The 16,248-nt window shown below is 50.7% G+C and overlaps 6 protein-coding genes across 6 annotated transcripts; 2 read left to right on the top strand and 4 right to left on the bottom strand.

Moving 5' to 3' along the window:
- Positions 1-221: 221 nt before the first annotated feature.
- F5B22DRAFT_658111 (uncharacterized protein) lies at positions 222-2,409 on the top strand (the record flags this gene model as incomplete). The annotated part of the gene is made up of 3 exons (XM_047980100.1): positions 222-312; positions 372-988; positions 1,044-2,409. 3 exons carry the CDS (start codon positions 222-224, stop codon positions 1,659-1,661), a joined length of 1,326 nt encoding a protein of 441 aa, XP_047828513.1. The 3' UTR covers positions 1,662-2,409.
- On the bottom strand, positions 1,955-4,948 carry F5B22DRAFT_325831 (ferric reductase NAD binding domain-containing protein). The gene is made up of 4 exons (XM_047970741.1): positions 4,147-4,948; positions 2,513-4,036; positions 2,256-2,388; positions 1,955-2,135 (listed from the first exon to the last, which is right to left on the bottom strand). The coding sequence occupies exons 1-3, from the start codon at positions 4,314-4,316 to the stop codon at positions 2,355-2,357; spliced, it is 1,728 nt and encodes a 575-aa protein (XP_047828514.1). The 5' UTR covers positions 4,317-4,948; the 3' UTR covers positions 1,955-2,135; positions 2,256-2,354.
- A 3,102-nt stretch (positions 4,949-8,050) lies between these two features.
- F5B22DRAFT_326137 (ubiquitin-conjugating enzyme E2-16 kDa) lies at positions 8,051-9,726 on the bottom strand. Its single transcript, XM_047970745.1, has 6 exons — positions 9,600-9,726; positions 9,126-9,244; positions 8,790-8,835; positions 8,628-8,657; positions 8,321-8,504; positions 8,051-8,255 (listed from the first exon to the last, which is right to left on the bottom strand). Exons 2-6 carry the CDS (start codon positions 9,167-9,169, stop codon positions 8,116-8,118), a joined length of 444 nt encoding a protein of 147 aa, XP_047828515.1. The 5' UTR covers positions 9,170-9,244; positions 9,600-9,726; the 3' UTR covers positions 8,051-8,115.
- F5B22DRAFT_326246 (uncharacterized protein) lies at positions 9,074-10,010 on the bottom strand. Its single transcript, XM_047970746.1, has one exon. The coding sequence runs from the start codon at positions 9,910-9,912 to the stop codon at positions 9,265-9,267; it is 648 nt and encodes a 215-aa protein (XP_047828516.1). The 5' UTR covers positions 9,913-10,010; the 3' UTR covers positions 9,074-9,264.
- Positions 10,011-11,200: 1,190 nt separating this feature from the next.
- On the bottom strand, positions 11,201-13,069 carry F5B22DRAFT_326134 (mitochondrial glutaryl-CoA dehydrogenase-like protein). Its single transcript, XM_047970744.1, has 3 exons — positions 12,689-13,069; positions 11,573-12,592; positions 11,201-11,497 (listed from the first exon to the last, which is right to left on the bottom strand). The coding sequence occupies exons 1-3, from the start codon at positions 12,930-12,932 to the stop codon at positions 11,451-11,453; spliced, it is 1,311 nt and encodes a 436-aa protein (XP_047828517.1). The 5' UTR covers positions 12,933-13,069; the 3' UTR covers positions 11,201-11,450.
- Positions 13,070-13,881: 812 nt separating this feature from the next.
- Positions 13,882-16,245, top strand: F5B22DRAFT_326251 (uncharacterized protein). Its single transcript, XM_047970747.1, has 2 exons — positions 13,882-14,953; positions 15,017-16,245. The coding sequence occupies exons 1-2, from the start codon at positions 13,982-13,984 to the stop codon at positions 16,196-16,198; spliced, it is 2,154 nt and encodes a 717-aa protein (XP_047828518.1). The 5' UTR covers positions 13,882-13,981; the 3' UTR covers positions 16,199-16,245.
- The last annotated feature ends 3 nt before the right edge of the window (positions 16,246-16,248 follow it).

The raw sequence follows: 16,248 nt of genomic DNA on the forward strand, positions 1-16,248 counted from the left end.
GTGACTATAACTGGCCAGAGACGAGCTGCGATGGACTCAACTGCAGCTACGTATCAGAAGGTGGCCCTGAGTGTGCCTGCGCAGAAAGTGTATCCGCATGCTCCTTGTCTTGTCACATACAGTTGGTCCCCCTCAGCCGTTGCATATCTGAAAGTCACTCGAGAGCAAGAAAGAGGCGTGATGGTTGTTATGGCAATGTCCATGGAAAGGACAATTGCAAAATGTGTTACATCTTCTCTTACGCCTCGTGGGTCGAGTTTTCTGGAGAGGATTGTTATTTTCTGCGGCAAAATGATCTTCAACCTATCGACAGTTGGCATTTCATGCTGGATAGCCCAACTCAGGATGAAGCCGTCTATGATTTTTGCTAGGAGATCCGAAAGGTATTGCCATATTCAAGAAGAACCGCAGTCAAATTGCGCGTTATTTGCCAAATGAAGTATGTCCGCCGACTTTGCTCAACGAAATCGAAGGTGTACTAAAGAATTCCGCCCTTGATCTTACGAAGCTTCGTTCATACCTTGAGTCCAGATGGAACCGGATAACCGCCAAGAATACCCAACAATCAAGCTCTCTTGAGGCACTGGCTTTCGCTACTGGGCTATATGAATCTCTCGAAGGCTGTACTGTGAATATTGAAGTAGTGAAGGAGCCGCTCTATAAATATGTATGGGCTCAGAAAGTTGCCAATCCTCGTCGCTCACAGCATGTGAAACAGCCGTTATTACGGGCGGTAGGATCCCGTGGGATGCTGCCAAAATTAACAGCGCCATACAACCCGATTCTCGGCGATACAATGGATGAAGGCTCTACTATAAGTAATGAAGCTGCAACGCCGGTATCTGAGAATGAAGTACCAAATGTGGCATCCAACTCGCGGCCCTTGCTGCCGACTGAATACGATCCGAGCCAACTCGCAGAATCATTTGCTTGCATTACCACATTTGAAACCGGGGAGTTTAATATTAATCCAGAATCTCTACAGGGTGTCATGGCACTCTCGACGGGAGATTCAATCTTCGTTGCATCTGACCTGACAACAGATCCATCGGAAATCCACATTTAGACATCCCATTCGCAGAGTCTTTGGGAACCTTGGGCGTCCCGAGATAGCGTTTCTTATCCCACCGTCGAGTCCTAAGCTGAAAGACTACGACCTGAAGTCCTGGCACCTAATCAATCATACGCCTTTCAACGGGACCTTAGAGGACAACTTTTCCAGCACGTCGTTACACTTATCTTTTACTGATTTCGAAATGCCTGTAGATATTGGTGTTAGAGGCTTGCGTGACACATTGGTTGTTCTTATTGAGTCTTTGGTCTCTGTCAACGATAAGGGCACACACATCGGCGATCTCGATATCATGTCAATGCTAAGAAGCGATTATATAACGCTTTTCAGGACTTGCTATTACCCATGGGCGGTAGGCACACAGACGAGTCTTGAGAGTCTCATCTCTATCGATTCCTGGGACGAGTTTCTCGATCTCCCGGGGTCTCCTAGCATAGTCCGAGCCTATGGAAATTGGCAAGCCCGATTGGCGATTGCTACGGCGAGTGTACAGCGAAAGAAGCACACTCTCGTCCTCCCGCAGGAATCCTGTCTCCAATGTATCCAAACTGGTATCGCCGCCTCCAAATTTGATGTTATTATTGCTTGAAAGAGATATATAGCGTCGGAATCAACAACCAAATAAATCTCGATCTAGCTAACATAGAAGCACCCTGTCGACTAAGCGCACCACCTGCTTAGCATCTCAATTATTGACATCGAAGACATCAGCCAGCCTTTGGAGTAGAAAAGAGACGAACAGACAGACAGACAAATTGACTGAGAGAGAGAGAGATGACGACAAAAACGTAGAGAGTATATCAGCATAGTTCTAGCTCACTATAATATCAAGTGTATCAGATACGTAAAGTAGAGCAGACAAACATATATATATATATATATGTAAATGGGGGGATCCAATCAACAGAACCAACCAAGCAAGCAAAACTTAAAGCACAGAAGTGATTTCTTCGCAGCTCACTGTATACCCAACCTGCTCGTCCTCATTTGATCACCGGAATACCCGCAATCATCATTAGGTGCATGCAAGGGGTTTATGTTTCGCTCACTTGCTCTCTTTCCCCTGAAGCAAAGTCAAAAAAAGCTATTCACATCCAAAAGTCTGATTATATCTTCTTGTCTAAATTATACCACCATCACAACAACAAAATGCGTTTTCTCCCCATGAAGCAAGCATACATACATGTGGCGCAATACCAGCCAGCCAGCCAGTCATAAATAAATGAATTGATTGATTGATTGATTGATTGATTTGATGCATGTGAGCATACAGGCCAGACCTTTAGAAGTTTTCTTTGCCCCAGACAAATGAGAAACTAAATAGGAGGGTTAAGTTAGTAAGGTATATCTGGGAGAGAAGAGAAATGGGGGTGGAAGTAGAACATAGGAGCAAGCGAAGAAAGGAGGCAGTAGCAGGAGAGAGAGAAAGTCACCACATACCCAGGTTCACTATACTTATTGCAAAAGACATGTAACGAGCTTCCCAAACCCTTCGGTCCACAGAAGAACACACCAGCCTCCGCAGGCGCGTGCAGTTTCCGGATACCGCGGAAGATCATGTCCCAATTCGGCCGACCAAAGTTGGTCGGACTCCTCAGGCCGGTGATGGCGTCTTTGTCGGCGTTGGCATCGTTGATCATAATGTTCGTCGCGTCGTCGGCCTTGATCTTGGCGGTGAGATACGTATGGATCTCGATGCGGCCGTCGACGTCCTGCGCCTCGATGGCCATCAACAACGACCGGAACCACTCGAACGAGCCAAAATCACGGCAGATCCAGAAGAAGTAGACCTTGGCCAGACGCGTCTTCTTCTGCGGGTAGTTCATCCTGTACCAGATGGATTTGAGAATTGACGCGAACGGTGTCACGCCGATACCGGCACCGCAGAGGATAGAGACTTCGTACTTGAAGACGTCTTCGGAGGCAGAGCCGAAGGGTCCGTCAACGTAGACACGCGGTAACACGCGGCGGAGCGCTGGGTCAACGTCGCCGGTTTCTTTGTCTACGCCTACGACTTTGGAAGAGTCCTTAGGTCCATCCTTCTTGCCAAACTCGCATCCCAGCGCTGTCGCGAGCTCCCGCGTGAAGTCACCCACGACACGCACGTGGATCGAGATGTAATCCTCCTCAGGCGCGCTAGTCAGCGTGAATGGATGATACTGCCACAAAGAAACCTCGGGACAGCAGAGGAAGATGTATTGTCCGGCCCGCGTCTTCGTGTTCTCCTTCTTGATCTGGATCTCGCAGACGTTGCTGGGGTGCTGGATGACTTTCGAGATGTACGTCTTGTGGCGGCCGCGCACCTCTCGCGCGATGCGCTCCGCGAGGTAGATGAAGCCGCCGTACGTCCAGTACTGCCAGAAGACGCCGACGGCCGTCGTGCCGACTGAGACGCAGAATGGTGCTGTGTCAGGCTGGATCATGCAAAAGGCACCGTGGATCGCCCAGAACAGGAAGAACACGATGAACATGTGGTGCGTGTACCAGAAGCGTTCGTAGTTGGCCCGACGGGGCTTCTCGACCGATGTGAACACCATCCCCATGAGAGCTACCAGCATGATGTATCCAGTCCATCCTGGCCCGGACGCCAAGTTGGCGGCCAGGAAACCATAGAAGCCGAGGTGGTTCTTGGCGGCGACTTGGGCGAAATTGTTCCAGTGAGCAATGGTGTGGACCCACGAGAAGAAGACGATGGACCAGGCCGTCGTGATGTGGAAGGTGATGTTCTTGTCGAACTGGATGATGCCATTGAGAGGCGTCTGCCTCGCAATCGAGATGAACGTGCGGCACACGGGGAACAGAACCAAGGCCACGTCGACGTGAAGCACGAGCGCGGCCGATCTGGCTATCATATACGTCGGTCCGAACGTGTTCCGCGCTATCTGCAAACTGTCCTTGACGGCGTAGTTGACGAATCCGAAGGCGAAAACGAGGGCGTGTAAGAAAATAAAGACGAAGACGAAGCTGTTGGGACACAAATACACACATGTCATCAGCATACATGTTCATGAACAGGAAAACTTACGAAAACAAACAGAGCTAAAGAGTAGCAAGGTGGGTAGGTAGAGACTAACAATCGGCGGTAACCTTCGTTGATCATCCATTTATCGAAGTTTTCTCGCATCGTCAATTCCTTCTGCTTTTCCTGCGTCATCTCGCCCGAGAGCAACATCCTCGTCAACGGGGTCCATCTCGCCCGCTCCGATGGCTTCTCGTCATATTGGCCGGCGCTGTAAAATGACATTTTGCCGACTCTTTTCTCTCTCTCTCTTTATTCTTCTTTTCCGTTCCTCTTTTCCACCTGTTACCTTTTCCCACGTCCTTCCCGAGCCAGCCGTAAGTCGACGGTGCGGCTTACAATAGGCGGTTGGCGTCCCTCCCTGTACGGAGCTTTCTCCCAATTATTACTATTTAAAAGCTGCTGCTGTCTCCAGGACGGTGTTGTCTTGAGAAAATAAAAATAAAAACTGCGAATTCAGATCCTGCTGAACGGGCACATAGTCATTCGAAGTTCGAGCGAGCCTGGCTTCGAGTGTGCAAAAAGGCCACACTGCAATTAGGTATCGTTCCCCTACGATGGTCGTATCCAAATGAGTGTAAAGAACGTAAAATACGAGCCTGGTAATCCCCCTGGTACGGACGACCAAGATACCAGTTCAGTCCGCAAAAACGTAACTGATCACGAAGAGGGCGAATACCAAGCAACGAAAAAAGGGACAAGGAGGACACGACACACACAGACGGCTCGCGCTGGGATAGAAGTGTCCAAGGGAAGAGAAAGGGTGACCTGAGGGAGTGTGTGTGTGGAAGAAGGGAAAAAGAGGGATCCGAAGATCTCTATGCAAACGCGGGACGGGCGTAGATTATGGACAAAGTGCCAAGCATTCGAAACATCAGACCATTTCCCTCGTAGATCATACCTCAGTACCTCTACCAGGCCATATCACCAGGTTTGGCCATAAATAGCGGGCACCCACGTTTTAGCGATGAGCTGATGTTATTCGTGAAAAACGAAATATGCTCGAAACAGCTACTCTACTTTCCCTACTACTTACTCTGCTGCAGCTTTGCAAGGACGAGAGTGGCATGGTGGATAGGCAAGAGGGCAGGGGGCGGCGTTGAAGACGACTACTTACTTTACTATGTACATATACTAGCGATGCATTTATTACGTGGAGACTGCGAGGTATCAGGGACTTGAAGGGTCCAGGATCCTACGAGGTTGCATCGGCAAAAGCTTCACAAGTATGTATGTAGAAAAGACTTTTTTTCGCCGCCCTCGTTTTTCGCGCGCGAGGGCGGCTGACGGCGCGGAGGATTCACAGCATACGTAGAGGCCCACCGCCGTTTCGCGCAGGTTTTCATGATGGTTGCTCAAGGCTGGCCTGGGACAGTCCGTGATAACCACAATCGCTCGAACGACGACTGACGAGTACGAGTGGGCTTAGTGTAAGTCTGGTGTACTCTAGGTACCTAAGGCGAAACAGACATGTCTCAATCGGGGTCTTATGTCGGTTACAGTTCTTCTGCCATGGAGCCAGGGCACGGAAGAGGAGGCTCTAATGGTCGTGACTGTGCCTATACGAGACGATGTCCCTGCTTAGTATACCTAATAGGGCAGGGTATGGGTATAATACTTGACTACTTTACTAACTCACTTTTATGTGACCCTAATAGAACAGCGTCTGCCTCTCGTTACGACCTAGGCCTCATTGGCTTGAGCCAAGCGCCGTCTCTTTTGGCGCCTCTTTGTGACCAATACATATGTGTGTACCAGTGTCCAGATTCCACAGCACAAACATCCTGTAAGCATGTGTCCAACATTGGAAACACATTCGCGCTTTTGCTCTAATAGGTGGTGGGCAATGGCTGATACCACTCGCGGGCCGCACGATAGATGGTCTGGGGTGGGGGGGAGGGGATTTGGACCCCATGTCGGTTTTGAAGCGCTGATCCTAGATACCAAGTACATACGCATACATAGTAATATGATACCGTAGTGTGTAGGTATGCCACTGCACTATCTACACTAGGCCTCCATGCCATTGCCTTGAAATATATGTAGGTAGCTGTCGGTAGACCAGGGATGTAGATTGCCAGGGGCAAGTGATCAAGTAAGGTTACTGTGTTGGCGTGAATTGGCGTGTATTGGTGATGTGGTGTACTACTGTATGTAGAGCTCAGAAGGGGAACAGAACAAGTCCGAAAGCCGTGAAGGAACAATATCATCCCTACCCTAGGCATGTTCATTATCGTCTCTTTTTCTCTTTTTCCTTGCGCTGCCTCTTCAGGATACACAGCCTCCTCTGTCGACTTTCAAACTTCATCATACATAGCACAGCACACCGGCCAAATTGGGCGCTTACCCAGGCCAGGACCAGCAGCAAGATGTGACTGACTGACTGACCGACCGACTGACTGACTGGCTGATTGAATGAATCAATGAATGATTGATTGATTGATTGATTGATCTGATACTTTGCACTCGGCGATGCAGAAACAAAGCGCGTTGGAGAGGTGGAGAAGAGCATAGGTATAGCCCTCATTGGTCACAGACACCCCTAGCCCTGGCCTAAACCTGGCGGTAAATCTGTTAAATCTGTTACAGGACTCCCTCGACCACCTTACAGCACGCTCCTTCAGGGGGCGCTTTTGACACAACCCAAGACACAGGCGAGACCGCCCATACACACCCCTGTCTTTGGGTCTGTTCGCCTTTCTTTCTTTCCTCGCTTTTCTGTTCTGTCTTGTCTTGTCCTGTCCTGTCTTGCCTTGCCTTGTCTACTTTACAAATCTTCCTCATATTTGGAGAATAAGTCAGCCAGTCCGTCAGTCAGTCAGGTACTCTATTTGTAGGTACATAGTACGCTATCAACAGGATGTGCACAAGGTTAGATACCTTCCTACTACCTCCAAGGTTATGTAGGCACTTACTTCGGTATATATATATATATACCTATACCTTTTACGGAGTAGGTAAGAGGTATACTTCGATTATAAACCATCTACAAAGATATTCATTCACCTATTTCCCCCCCAACATGAAAGTAATGCCAAATCAACGTTGCCATGAAGAGCGATGCGTGAATACTCGTATAGTCAGTCCATCTTGGACAATTAAACCTCTAATCTAGGTTAATCCACGTCCCCACCTACATATATCTACAAATACTATATAGGTAGGTGCTTGCATCATTCCAAGACATGCACGTCGAAAGCTCCGTGTCCGTACAATCTCCCCTGGCTCCATATATCATGAATGAAGACGACCCCCCAAGCCACCATCATTTGACTTGACGGGATGAACTGATACGCAACTGCTAGGCATTGCTATATTTGGGCACTCCTGTCCAAAACGCCATTCACATGCTGCATGCCTATATTTACCTAACCAATGGCTGCGAGACATCACATCACACATCACACATCACATGCCACCATGGCGGCGGCGACAACAGCAACAACAATCCTCCGAAATGGAATCCGTGTATTATACTAGATCAGGGGACAAGAGCCGTAGCGCGAGTACCACTACAGTGATGCCGGAACCATTCATTCTCTCCTCTTCTCACTATGCCTTCTCTCATCGTAACTTCATTATTTACCACTATCATGGACAGACCGCGCAAAGTAGAATGAGTAGAGCCACCTACGGCAGCAACAAAGCCGGTGGGTGGGCCCACCAGGGATACGTGAAAATGAGTCCTCCCATTGCCATAATGATGACTAATCGACAACGACGGACGCCGGCATATCCGCATATATATCATGACAGCCGAGGTGGGAGAACAAGGTCGGGAGACGTGCCTGGACGCGTACCCTTCCCTTCACTGACGCAGTTGCTTGTGTCAGAATCTTCCCATGAACCAAACCGGACATGTTCTGTCTCCCGTCCAACCCACCTCGACCCCTAGTGCAAATAGACGATGCCCTTCTTTTTTTTTTTTTCTCTTTTCGAACACCCACCCCTACACTACCAGATGCACCCGTTGTCCGAACAAACCTATCACGCCTGCAGAGGGAAAGACAGCATCACGCTAGTGTTAGATAGCATACTTTCGCGTCCATTCGCGGGCCGTGGCCTCGTATCGGGATCGATCAGTTTTGTAAACATGTGCAATCTCGGGAACCAGAGGATCATCGGGATTGGGGTCCGTCAACATGGAGCAAATGGATAGTAGAACTGGAACAGGATACGGTTAGCAGGTTGGTATCATGATAGATCCAAGCGCAGGGGCATAGTCTCACCCTTGGAGATAGTCAAGGCAGGACTCCATTGGTCTCGAAGAATATCTAAACAGATGCTACCGTTGGAGTTGATGTTGGGGTGATAGATACGTGTCGTGAAGTTGACCTTGGGAGGCTTGAAAGGGTAGTCTGTGGGGAAGTGAATGGCTAAAAAGAAGACACCGCCCGAGTAAGGAGAGTCGCCCTAACGTCGATTCCAAGTTAGTGTTCGACTTTGGCAGTGCATGCGAGGGAGCAGCATTAACCAGCTGGGCACGAGACCAGGTACAACAAAGACATAATAAGGGGTACACAAAGGGTCGCTTACAGGTCCCATGATAGTTGCTTGCCAGTGGAACTACAAGACCAAAATGTTAGCCATATTTGTCGACCTAATCAAATGGACACTGATTGATGTCGTTGTGTCGTTGTCGATACCAAACCAGCCTTATCGACGAAGGTGGGGATGTCTGATAGGGGCATAGCATACCAGATCTTCACCGACGGGGCCTGCAGAGCAGGAAGAGGGAGGGTCACTACAGAACAGAGCATATTAGCATAAATGCCCTCAAACTTGGACATGGCGAAAATGAGCTTGTTTCTGCGTTAAGAAGGTCGCAGCTGAGTGTCGATGCCATGGGGAGGAGGCTTCAGGCTGGTGAGACGGAATGGAGGGGCCATAGTAAGGCCCCGCTCTGGGTTCATGATTTGCAAACACCCCCACCTCAGGCCATGGGCAAGGTCGTGCGAAGCAAAAATCGAGGCAAAACAACAGTTGTTACAGAGAGGGTCATGTAAACAAAGGCGTGGTTTGAGAGTGACGTACCGGCCCAGGTCTGTGAGTTCCTTGTTGATACGCTTCAGCGCCATTGTGAAAGTAGTTGGGTATGAATGTGTCGAGGTTGCAGCAGTGTCTCTCGCGAGTTGCGCAAGAGGAATGAATGACTATGTATACTGCCGGTCAGTTATGGCCTGTGGCTAAAAGTTGAAGGAGGTTTTGCCGGTGGCGGAAGAGACGGAGGCGAAGGAATCGTCGGTGAACGAAGGGTGGCGGACAAGAAGAGAAAAGAGGCTTGACGAGGGGTTATACGAAGTAGTAGATGTATGGCTAGGTGAAGAGGTAGACAAGCAGGCAAGAAGGCAAGCAGGGCAAGCAGGGCAAGATAGAGGCAAGTGGAGGAATGTAGGCGGAAGGGGACAACACGGCAGGGGACGATGTTTAGATGGGTGTTTGGTGGTTGAGGCTTGGTGGTGATGACGATGCAGGCTGCGGGATGAATCGAGTTGGAAATGAACCTACTCGCAGGGCAGATGGGCCCAACCGGGTGTGGAAGCGATGGTGGGAAGTTAGTATGGCTTTCTAGATACACGGAGTTGGCACAGGCGAAGTCGCAGAGGAGGAGGAGGAGGAGGAGGAGGAGGATATGGTACGGTCGATAGACTGAGACAGAGTCGATGGGATGATCGGAGGAGAGGGTGGTGATGATGATGAAGTTGTCCTGGCGCCACGGGAGACTGGGAATAGGTTGGTTGGATGGCTGGTCTAGTCGGTCCAGGCTAAGGGAGAAAAGTAGGTACCTAGGTAGTTTTAGTGGGTGGGTAGATAGGTGCATAGGCAGGTAACGCTGCCTAAAAGGCAGTGGATGGGCAGTGAACAAACCTGAATGCAATGAGTGCAGGTGGGTTGCAGTGGTAGGCAGTGTGTGGTAGCGGGAGTGGCAGTGGCAGCAGCCCAGCGGTAACGACAGCGGTAGTGACAGCAATAGTGAGACGACCAGAGACAGCCACCTGTAATGCCTTGAAAGTACCTAGGGAGGGGCCGGGGGGTCTTTGAACCTGGTTGGCTGCATTGCAGTTAGGTACCTCCCTCGCCTCCATGCCCACTCATATATCATATACATATCTCCAGTACCTAGATAGTTACAGATAAGATGTACCCGCACCGCCCATTTCCAAGTTCTGGGTACCTGCCTATGTAGATATTTATTCATCTACCACGTACCTACCTTACTACCCGGTACATGTACGAGCATATAAACCGGATTTCACATCTATAACTTCAACACCCAAGAGTTTTCAGCAGCAGCCATTCATTTATCTTGGCCCCTCGGCCGCCTCAGGTTCTGCTCAGGCACCTACCGTATCTATTCATATCCATGATCGACATCCTGAGATGTCGGAAATGCCTGGGGCGGATGCCGCCTGCCTATCAAGAGCCTACATGTACATGTGTAGGTAGATGCAGTTGGTGTGTGGGCGCTAGGTAGCATGCGCTAGGCTATTCCGGTACCCGGCACTCAGGCACATCTAACCTAGGTAGATAATGACTAAGCTGCGATGCGAACGGAAAAGAATCTACCAGATGCTAGATGAATGGATGAATGAATGAATGAGCATGCAATGCAAACTTGACAGCTGGAATACCTGTTTTCTTCTTCTTCTTCTTCTTCTCCCTACCTTTATTACCACTTCGTGGCAAATGTGGCGGTGCACCTGTCTTCCCCCTTTGCCATTTCCAAAGGGTTAGGTGTTCGTAAGTAACTTTCTGTCATGACCCGATGATGATGGCGCGCCCCTTGAGTCCAGCAAGGTGGCAGCCAGCCAGCCAGCCAGCCAGCCAGACCCGATAATTCGTAGTGACTGACTCGCATTGACTAATTTTCACCCCCATCATGAGATCGTCCATTGTGCCCATCGGCCACATATTCATCAGAAGCCTAGACATGGAATATCTTGCTCGCTTGTGCTTGACTGAGATAATAAAATACTCTTGTAAAGATGGTCGTATGGATAATAGGGATAGCCCGGAGCGATACTGTTCTCAGCCTGAAATGTCGGGACGTGCCTGAATCTCTATGACTACCTACCTATGTAGCACGTGGTATATAACATTCGGTGACCTTCACATGATTTAGAAGACCTACATATTCCCAACCTTCACTCTACAGACTGTAGGTCATATTATCCATACACTAAGCGTAATACACTCGCCCTATCTGCTTACCCTAGATGGAAAGTAGGCCATGTTGTTTGCAGATTCAAACCAGAAGTAGAAAGCAGGTACCAATGAACGATGTGGCGAACATAGGTCGAGCAATACCACTCTTCTACTACCTAGATAGATATGCGGTAGGATGATGCTAAGAGTCCACTACGCAAAGGCCTGAATACCAGTTATGGCACGACCGAGGATGAGACCTAGAAAAATGTCCTTTGTTAGCAAATCTTAACTCTTTCCAGCAGGGCTGGCAACACAGCTCGGCAATAACGTACTATGAATATCGCTCTGACCCTCATAGGTCTGCGTGACGAAAAGATTGGCCACATGTCTACCGATATGATACTCGTCACTAGCCGCATTCCCGCCGAAAATCTCCTGCAACACCCTCGCATTATGCAAAGCCCGGTCGCAATTCTGCCTCTTGATCATACTAATCATCTCAGGCGTGGCCTTGCCCTCATCCTTCAAACGCCCGACTTGTATCGCCGCCAGCACACCGTACGCGGCATCCGTCGCGGCGTCCGCCAGCTTCTTCTGCACGAGCTGGTACTTGGCCAGCGGGTTGTTCTTAAACTGCCGGCGCTCGAGGGCGTACGTCCGAGCGCGCGCGAGACAGTCTTCCAGTGCTCCCATGACTCCGAGGGAAATCCCGTATCGCGCGCTGTTCAGGCATGTAAACGGCCCTCGCAATCCTTCCACCGAGGGGAACATATTGGCAGCCGGCACCGGGCAGTTGTCGAGCTGGATCATACCAGTCACGCTCGCGCGCAGCCCGTTCTTGTTCTTGAGTGCTGGCGTCTCGAGCGTGCCTGTGGGACACTCCGCGCGCTCGACCAGGAATCCGCGGATCTTGCCCTCGAGCTTCGCCCACACCATCAGCACGTCGGCGATGGGGGAGTTCGTGATCCATGTCTTGGCGCCGCTGAGGACGTAGTACCCGCTCTTCGAGGGGTGCGGGCGCGCCGTCGTCTCCATCGACCCCGGGTCGCTCCCGTGGTTCGGCTCTGTGAGACCGAAGGCCCCGAGAAGCTTCCCGCGGGCCATGGGCTCGAGAAATTCCTCCTTCTGCTCTGTCGAGCCGAACTCGTGGATGCCCCCCATCACCAGCGATGACTGGACCGACATCCCGGAGCGGTAGCCGCTGTCTACGCGCTCGACAGCACGCGTGATCAGTCCGGCTGCCACCGTGGACGTGCCCGCACAGCCGTATCCCTGCAGGTTAGCGCCCAGCAGACCCAGTTCGCCCATCTCGGAGAGGATCGCTCGGTCGTAGTTCTCATCGCGGTAGGCTTCTGTATTGAGGAACAGGCCGAGTCAGCGAACCACCGTGCCCTCATTTGCTGGTCCTCAGCCGAGGGACCCAGCTTGTAGGGTGGCGGCGCACTTACGTAGAACTCTTGGTAGTAATTGCTCCTGGCAGTACCTCTCTGCTGTCTCTGCAATGGCTAATTCGTCCTCGGTGAGAAGATTGTTGCTTGCTAATGGGTCTTTCCAGTCGAAGGCCGGGCTGGATGCGGAAGGGGAGGCATAGTTCCTCGCATTTTGTGGTAGTCGGGGTTGCTGTCCGAGCTTTAATCGAGCGACGTGTGAGAGCCTAGGGCTCCAAAGCCTCGGTGCTATGGGACGAAGCATATTTGCGCAGTGTCTGGCAGCTCGAAGGAATGATTCTGGAGGAGGGGTATCCTCGAGCAATGACTTGAATGCCCCTCGGCGTGCCGAGGTGCTGTGCCGAGGTTAGTAGAGATCATGGTTCCGATTTCGTAATGAAGAGCGGCTCCGGTTAATCCCTGGATTCGCTCGATCCACAGCGGGCACAAGGGCCCGGATTCTAGCCGGACATGATCGGAGCTTAGCACACCAAGATGCCCGCTACTAGCCGGCCTTTCTCACCAAAGACAAGAGCTGCATCAATGTGAATGTCTGAGCCGGCACGGCGTCATATCTACATGAACACATAGCTTGTATAGGAGAGTATATAGGAGGAAAATTAAATGAAATCTGAAGTGCGTATTCCAAGCGGGAATAGAACGCTGGGCGTGACGTAAACCATTGGACAAATACTTACCTACTTACCCATAGGCCATAACCTACATAGTCCTATTATTAATCCCAACAAACCTCAAGAACGCCAATATACCAGACTGCATAGGGTTATATGGCAAGCTAGGTGAGCTATAAATCACACACTCGTGTACGCGTGGTCGTGGCGAGAGTCCAATCTGCCTCGGCGATACAGGAAGTAATGAGCATTTCATCTCCATTTCATCTATGCGTATCATGTTTGGGGAAAGAACAAGGCCAGCTACCTTTGCCCCTTCCAGCATTCCGTGAAAATGTCTCCCAGTACGTCCCTGCCTTAGATACCTACTGTAGGACAGGTAGCTGCCTCGAAACTTCCTTGATGGATGATGGGATGATGCTGTGCTGTGCCATCCGACCAAATCGCTTCCGGCACTTTGTCTGGGACCACGCCTCTTCATATTCTTCACTTCGTCCACTGTCTCACCACCTAAATCTAACCATGTCCATGTTCCGTATTCATAAGTGCAAACTCATCTTGGGCGCCATCACCCATCGAATTCGACATTCCTATACTCGCTTCGTCAAATCGTGCAACACGAACCTGGCCAAGCTGAAGGCCCTGAGCTGCACCTCGAAACAGGAGTCATGAATCCGTCCTAATGCATCCCCTAGGCCACCTAGATCCATCTCTTCCCGCCACCAGGAGTGCTCCTCTCCAGGGAATCAAGATGCCCGGAAACAGTGGTGAAATCGGACGCAGCTTGGATCGACATCGAACCGCAAGCTACAGACTCTCGTGTATCAGTGAACACCAGAAAGAGAATACTCGAAGTTCCGAGGACGATTACTTCTCTTCGCCCGCCCAGGTGATCAAGACTCCCTCACTGGAGCCTGTTCGATGGCCAAACCGACGACTCCAGGTGAACGGAAAGTCCCAACGCTCCAGCGATGGATCCACTGTCAGCCCTTTTCACTTAGACACCGAGATCAATGGTGTTTGGGGTCAAGAAGCGTCCCATCGTCGGCCCCCTCAACTTGTTCTATCAACCTGGCAATGTGCAAGATCTGTTAAATCCGGAGAACAAACAGAACAGCAACACGAGGACTCTTTAGTCCCAAGGCTACCCAGTCTAGCTTTACCTGGGGTTTTCGAAGTGCAATGGCAGGTTGTTCGATGGAGGGATGCCCAGTCGAGAAATCTCTACATCAAAGAACATAGACGCACAATCTCTGGCACCGGGTTCGATGGACCGCTCAGTTCTACCAGCGGCGCTTCATCCCTTCCTTCCCCGAACGACATGTCGAGCCCGCCTCTTGGCCCATTACTGCTCACCAACTGTATTCCATGCAAATCTCGAAGGTCTAAATCTGACACCTCGGGCTCAGCAGACTGGGAACGGAAGCTTGGGAAAGGACATGGCGTATCTGAGAGCTCGGATCCCGACACGCCGACTCACAAGAACCTCGCGAGTTCGCCATCAACCGAAACGGCGAACGAGGGTTTGGACCTTCGCAGACGTGTAGAATACGATAATATATCTCAATTCCGGGATTCCCAAGAAAGTGCCCTCAAGTCGTGCCCTGACTTTTACCGACGGTCTTATTCCGTTGCTCGGCCTTCCACATCTGTTGTAGGTCGTTCTCAGATTTGCATCCTGTTAGCTCTTCCCTGGATGATATTGATACTCTACTAGCTGGACACAGTCAGAGAGCTCAAGCCGCCAAACTACAAACAGTTCGATACCAGTCGACACCAGCATCGCCACCGTATCCAGAACACGGTATCCAAACGATTCCATTCGCTACGCGACAGGTTTCGCCGGGGTAGATCGTCCTCGATGTTCTCTGTTCGCCCAGAGTTTCCGCCACCCCCAGCCGGCAAAGTCCGCCGCTACCGGTCCCGGAATTCAAATGAGATCTGGCCATCATCCGAGGAGTCGCCCATCTTCAATACCCCTGCGTCTTCTAAAAGCACCCCCATACAGCAGCAAAATGCCGTGCTACTCGCGGCAGCTTCGGGACTCAGGATCGCCACAGTCGAGTTGGATCGGCTTACGAACTACTCAAGATCGGCCAAGTCGAGTCTCGAAGCAGCACGAGTTTCGAGTAGCTCCGATAGTGAAGAATCATTTGTCGCTGATACTACCCCTGATGTGCCATCGAACTCACATTTATCTCTGTTGTCGCCGCCGGCGGTTTTAGCGAGTCCGATGGTGAGGTCGCCACAGTGGCAGGGACTAAAGAGTCGAAGACAGCATAGCCGCCTTTCAGAAGTCACTACGCCGGACGAGGTCAACATGGCTTCTGAGAGTGGGCCTTTAGCTACGTATTTCACTAGTAAAGCGCTTCGGGACGCTTTGCCGGATATTGAGAGCGAGGGTTGCATGTCTGAGCCGTTGTCTACCATACAGGGTTCACATCATGTTACAAATTCTGAACCTTGTCCTGACTCTGGATCTATTATGACGCGAATGCAAGTAGATTGTGCAAACGCTTCGGCGACAGTAGGGAGAACGTCGGCAGGCGGTTTAGACCTGGGCCCCGATGAAAGTACCGTCAAGACTAAGACTAGAGAATACGAAGTTGATCAGAGATCTTCACTACCGCGGTCTGGGTTCATGGGGATAAGGAGTGAGCCAGGTTATTCACCGAAAGAGATCAAGAAAAGGGGCCTCGCTTCCACTGCCCGATCGTCGTCAGAGCAATCGAGCTTTTCTACATATAAAGAACAGGAACAGAGTAAAAATGCGTTAGAAAGGTCGTGTCACCCTGATACATGGTCGCCGGACCGCGGCGAACCGGGGGACTCGGATCCCTTTTGTCCCGAGCAGTGTGTTTTCTCGGATCGATGTCGTCACGACTCGAAGACGGGATGAAATCGCCAAGATTTTTGTATGATTGGGGTACGGTACGGTGCTGGAGGCTA

Source organism: Xylaria bambusicola, assembly GCF_022495145.1.
Source record: "Xylaria bambusicola strain CBS 139988 unplaced genomic scaffold F5B22scaffold_38, whole genome shotgun sequence".
Taxonomy (NCBI): Eukaryota; Fungi; Ascomycota; class Sordariomycetes; order Xylariales; family Xylariaceae; genus Xylaria; species Xylaria bambusicola.

Bases quoted from the DNA above. Each gene is read 5' to 3' on its own strand.
- F5B22DRAFT_326251 (XM_047970747.1), top strand. From the start codon at position 13,982: ATGCATCCCCTAGGCCACCTAGATCCATCTCTTCCCGCCACCAGGAGT. The intron at 14,954-15,016 runs GTAGGTCGTTCT...ATACTCTACTAG, and splicing joins CTCGGCCTTCCACATCTGTT to CTGGACACAGTCAGAGAGCT.
- F5B22DRAFT_326137 (XM_047970745.1), bottom strand. From the start codon at position 9,169: ATGGCGCTGAAGCGTATCAACAAGGAACTCACAGACCTGGGCCG. The intron at 8,658-8,789 runs GTATGCTATGCC...TTGGTCTTGTAG, and splicing joins GCCCCGTCGGTGAAGATCTG to TTCCACTGGCAAGCAACTAT. The intron at 8,256-8,320 runs GTGAGACTATGC...ATCCTGTTCCAG, and splicing joins TGCCTTGACTATCTCCAAGG to TTCTACTATCCATTTGCTCC.
- F5B22DRAFT_326246 (XM_047970746.1), bottom strand. From the start codon at position 9,912: ATGCACCTATCTACCCACCCACTAAAACTACCTAGGTACCTACTTTTC.
- F5B22DRAFT_326134 (XM_047970744.1), bottom strand. From the start codon at position 12,932: ATGCTTCGTCCCATAGCACCGAGGCTTTGGAGCCCTAGGCTCTCACAC. The intron at 12,593-12,688 runs GTAAGTGCGCCG...TCCTCAATACAG, and splicing joins ATTACTACCAAGAGTTCTAC to AAGCCTACCGCGATGAGAAC. The intron at 11,498-11,572 runs GTACGTTATTGC...ACATTTTTCTAG, and splicing joins GGGTCAGAGCGATATTCATA to GTCTCATCCTCGGTCGTGCC.
- F5B22DRAFT_325831 (XM_047970741.1), bottom strand. From the start codon at position 4,316: ATGTCATTTTACAGCGCCGGCCAATATGACGAGAAGCCATCGGAGCGG. The intron at 4,037-4,146 runs GTTAGTCTCTAC...GTGTCCCAACAG, and splicing joins AACGAAGGTTACCGCCGATT to CTTCGTCTTCGTCTTTATTT. The intron at 2,389-2,512 runs GTATGTGGTGAC...CCTCCTATTTAG, and splicing joins AATAAGTATAGTGAACCTGG to TTTCTCATTTGTCTGGGGCA.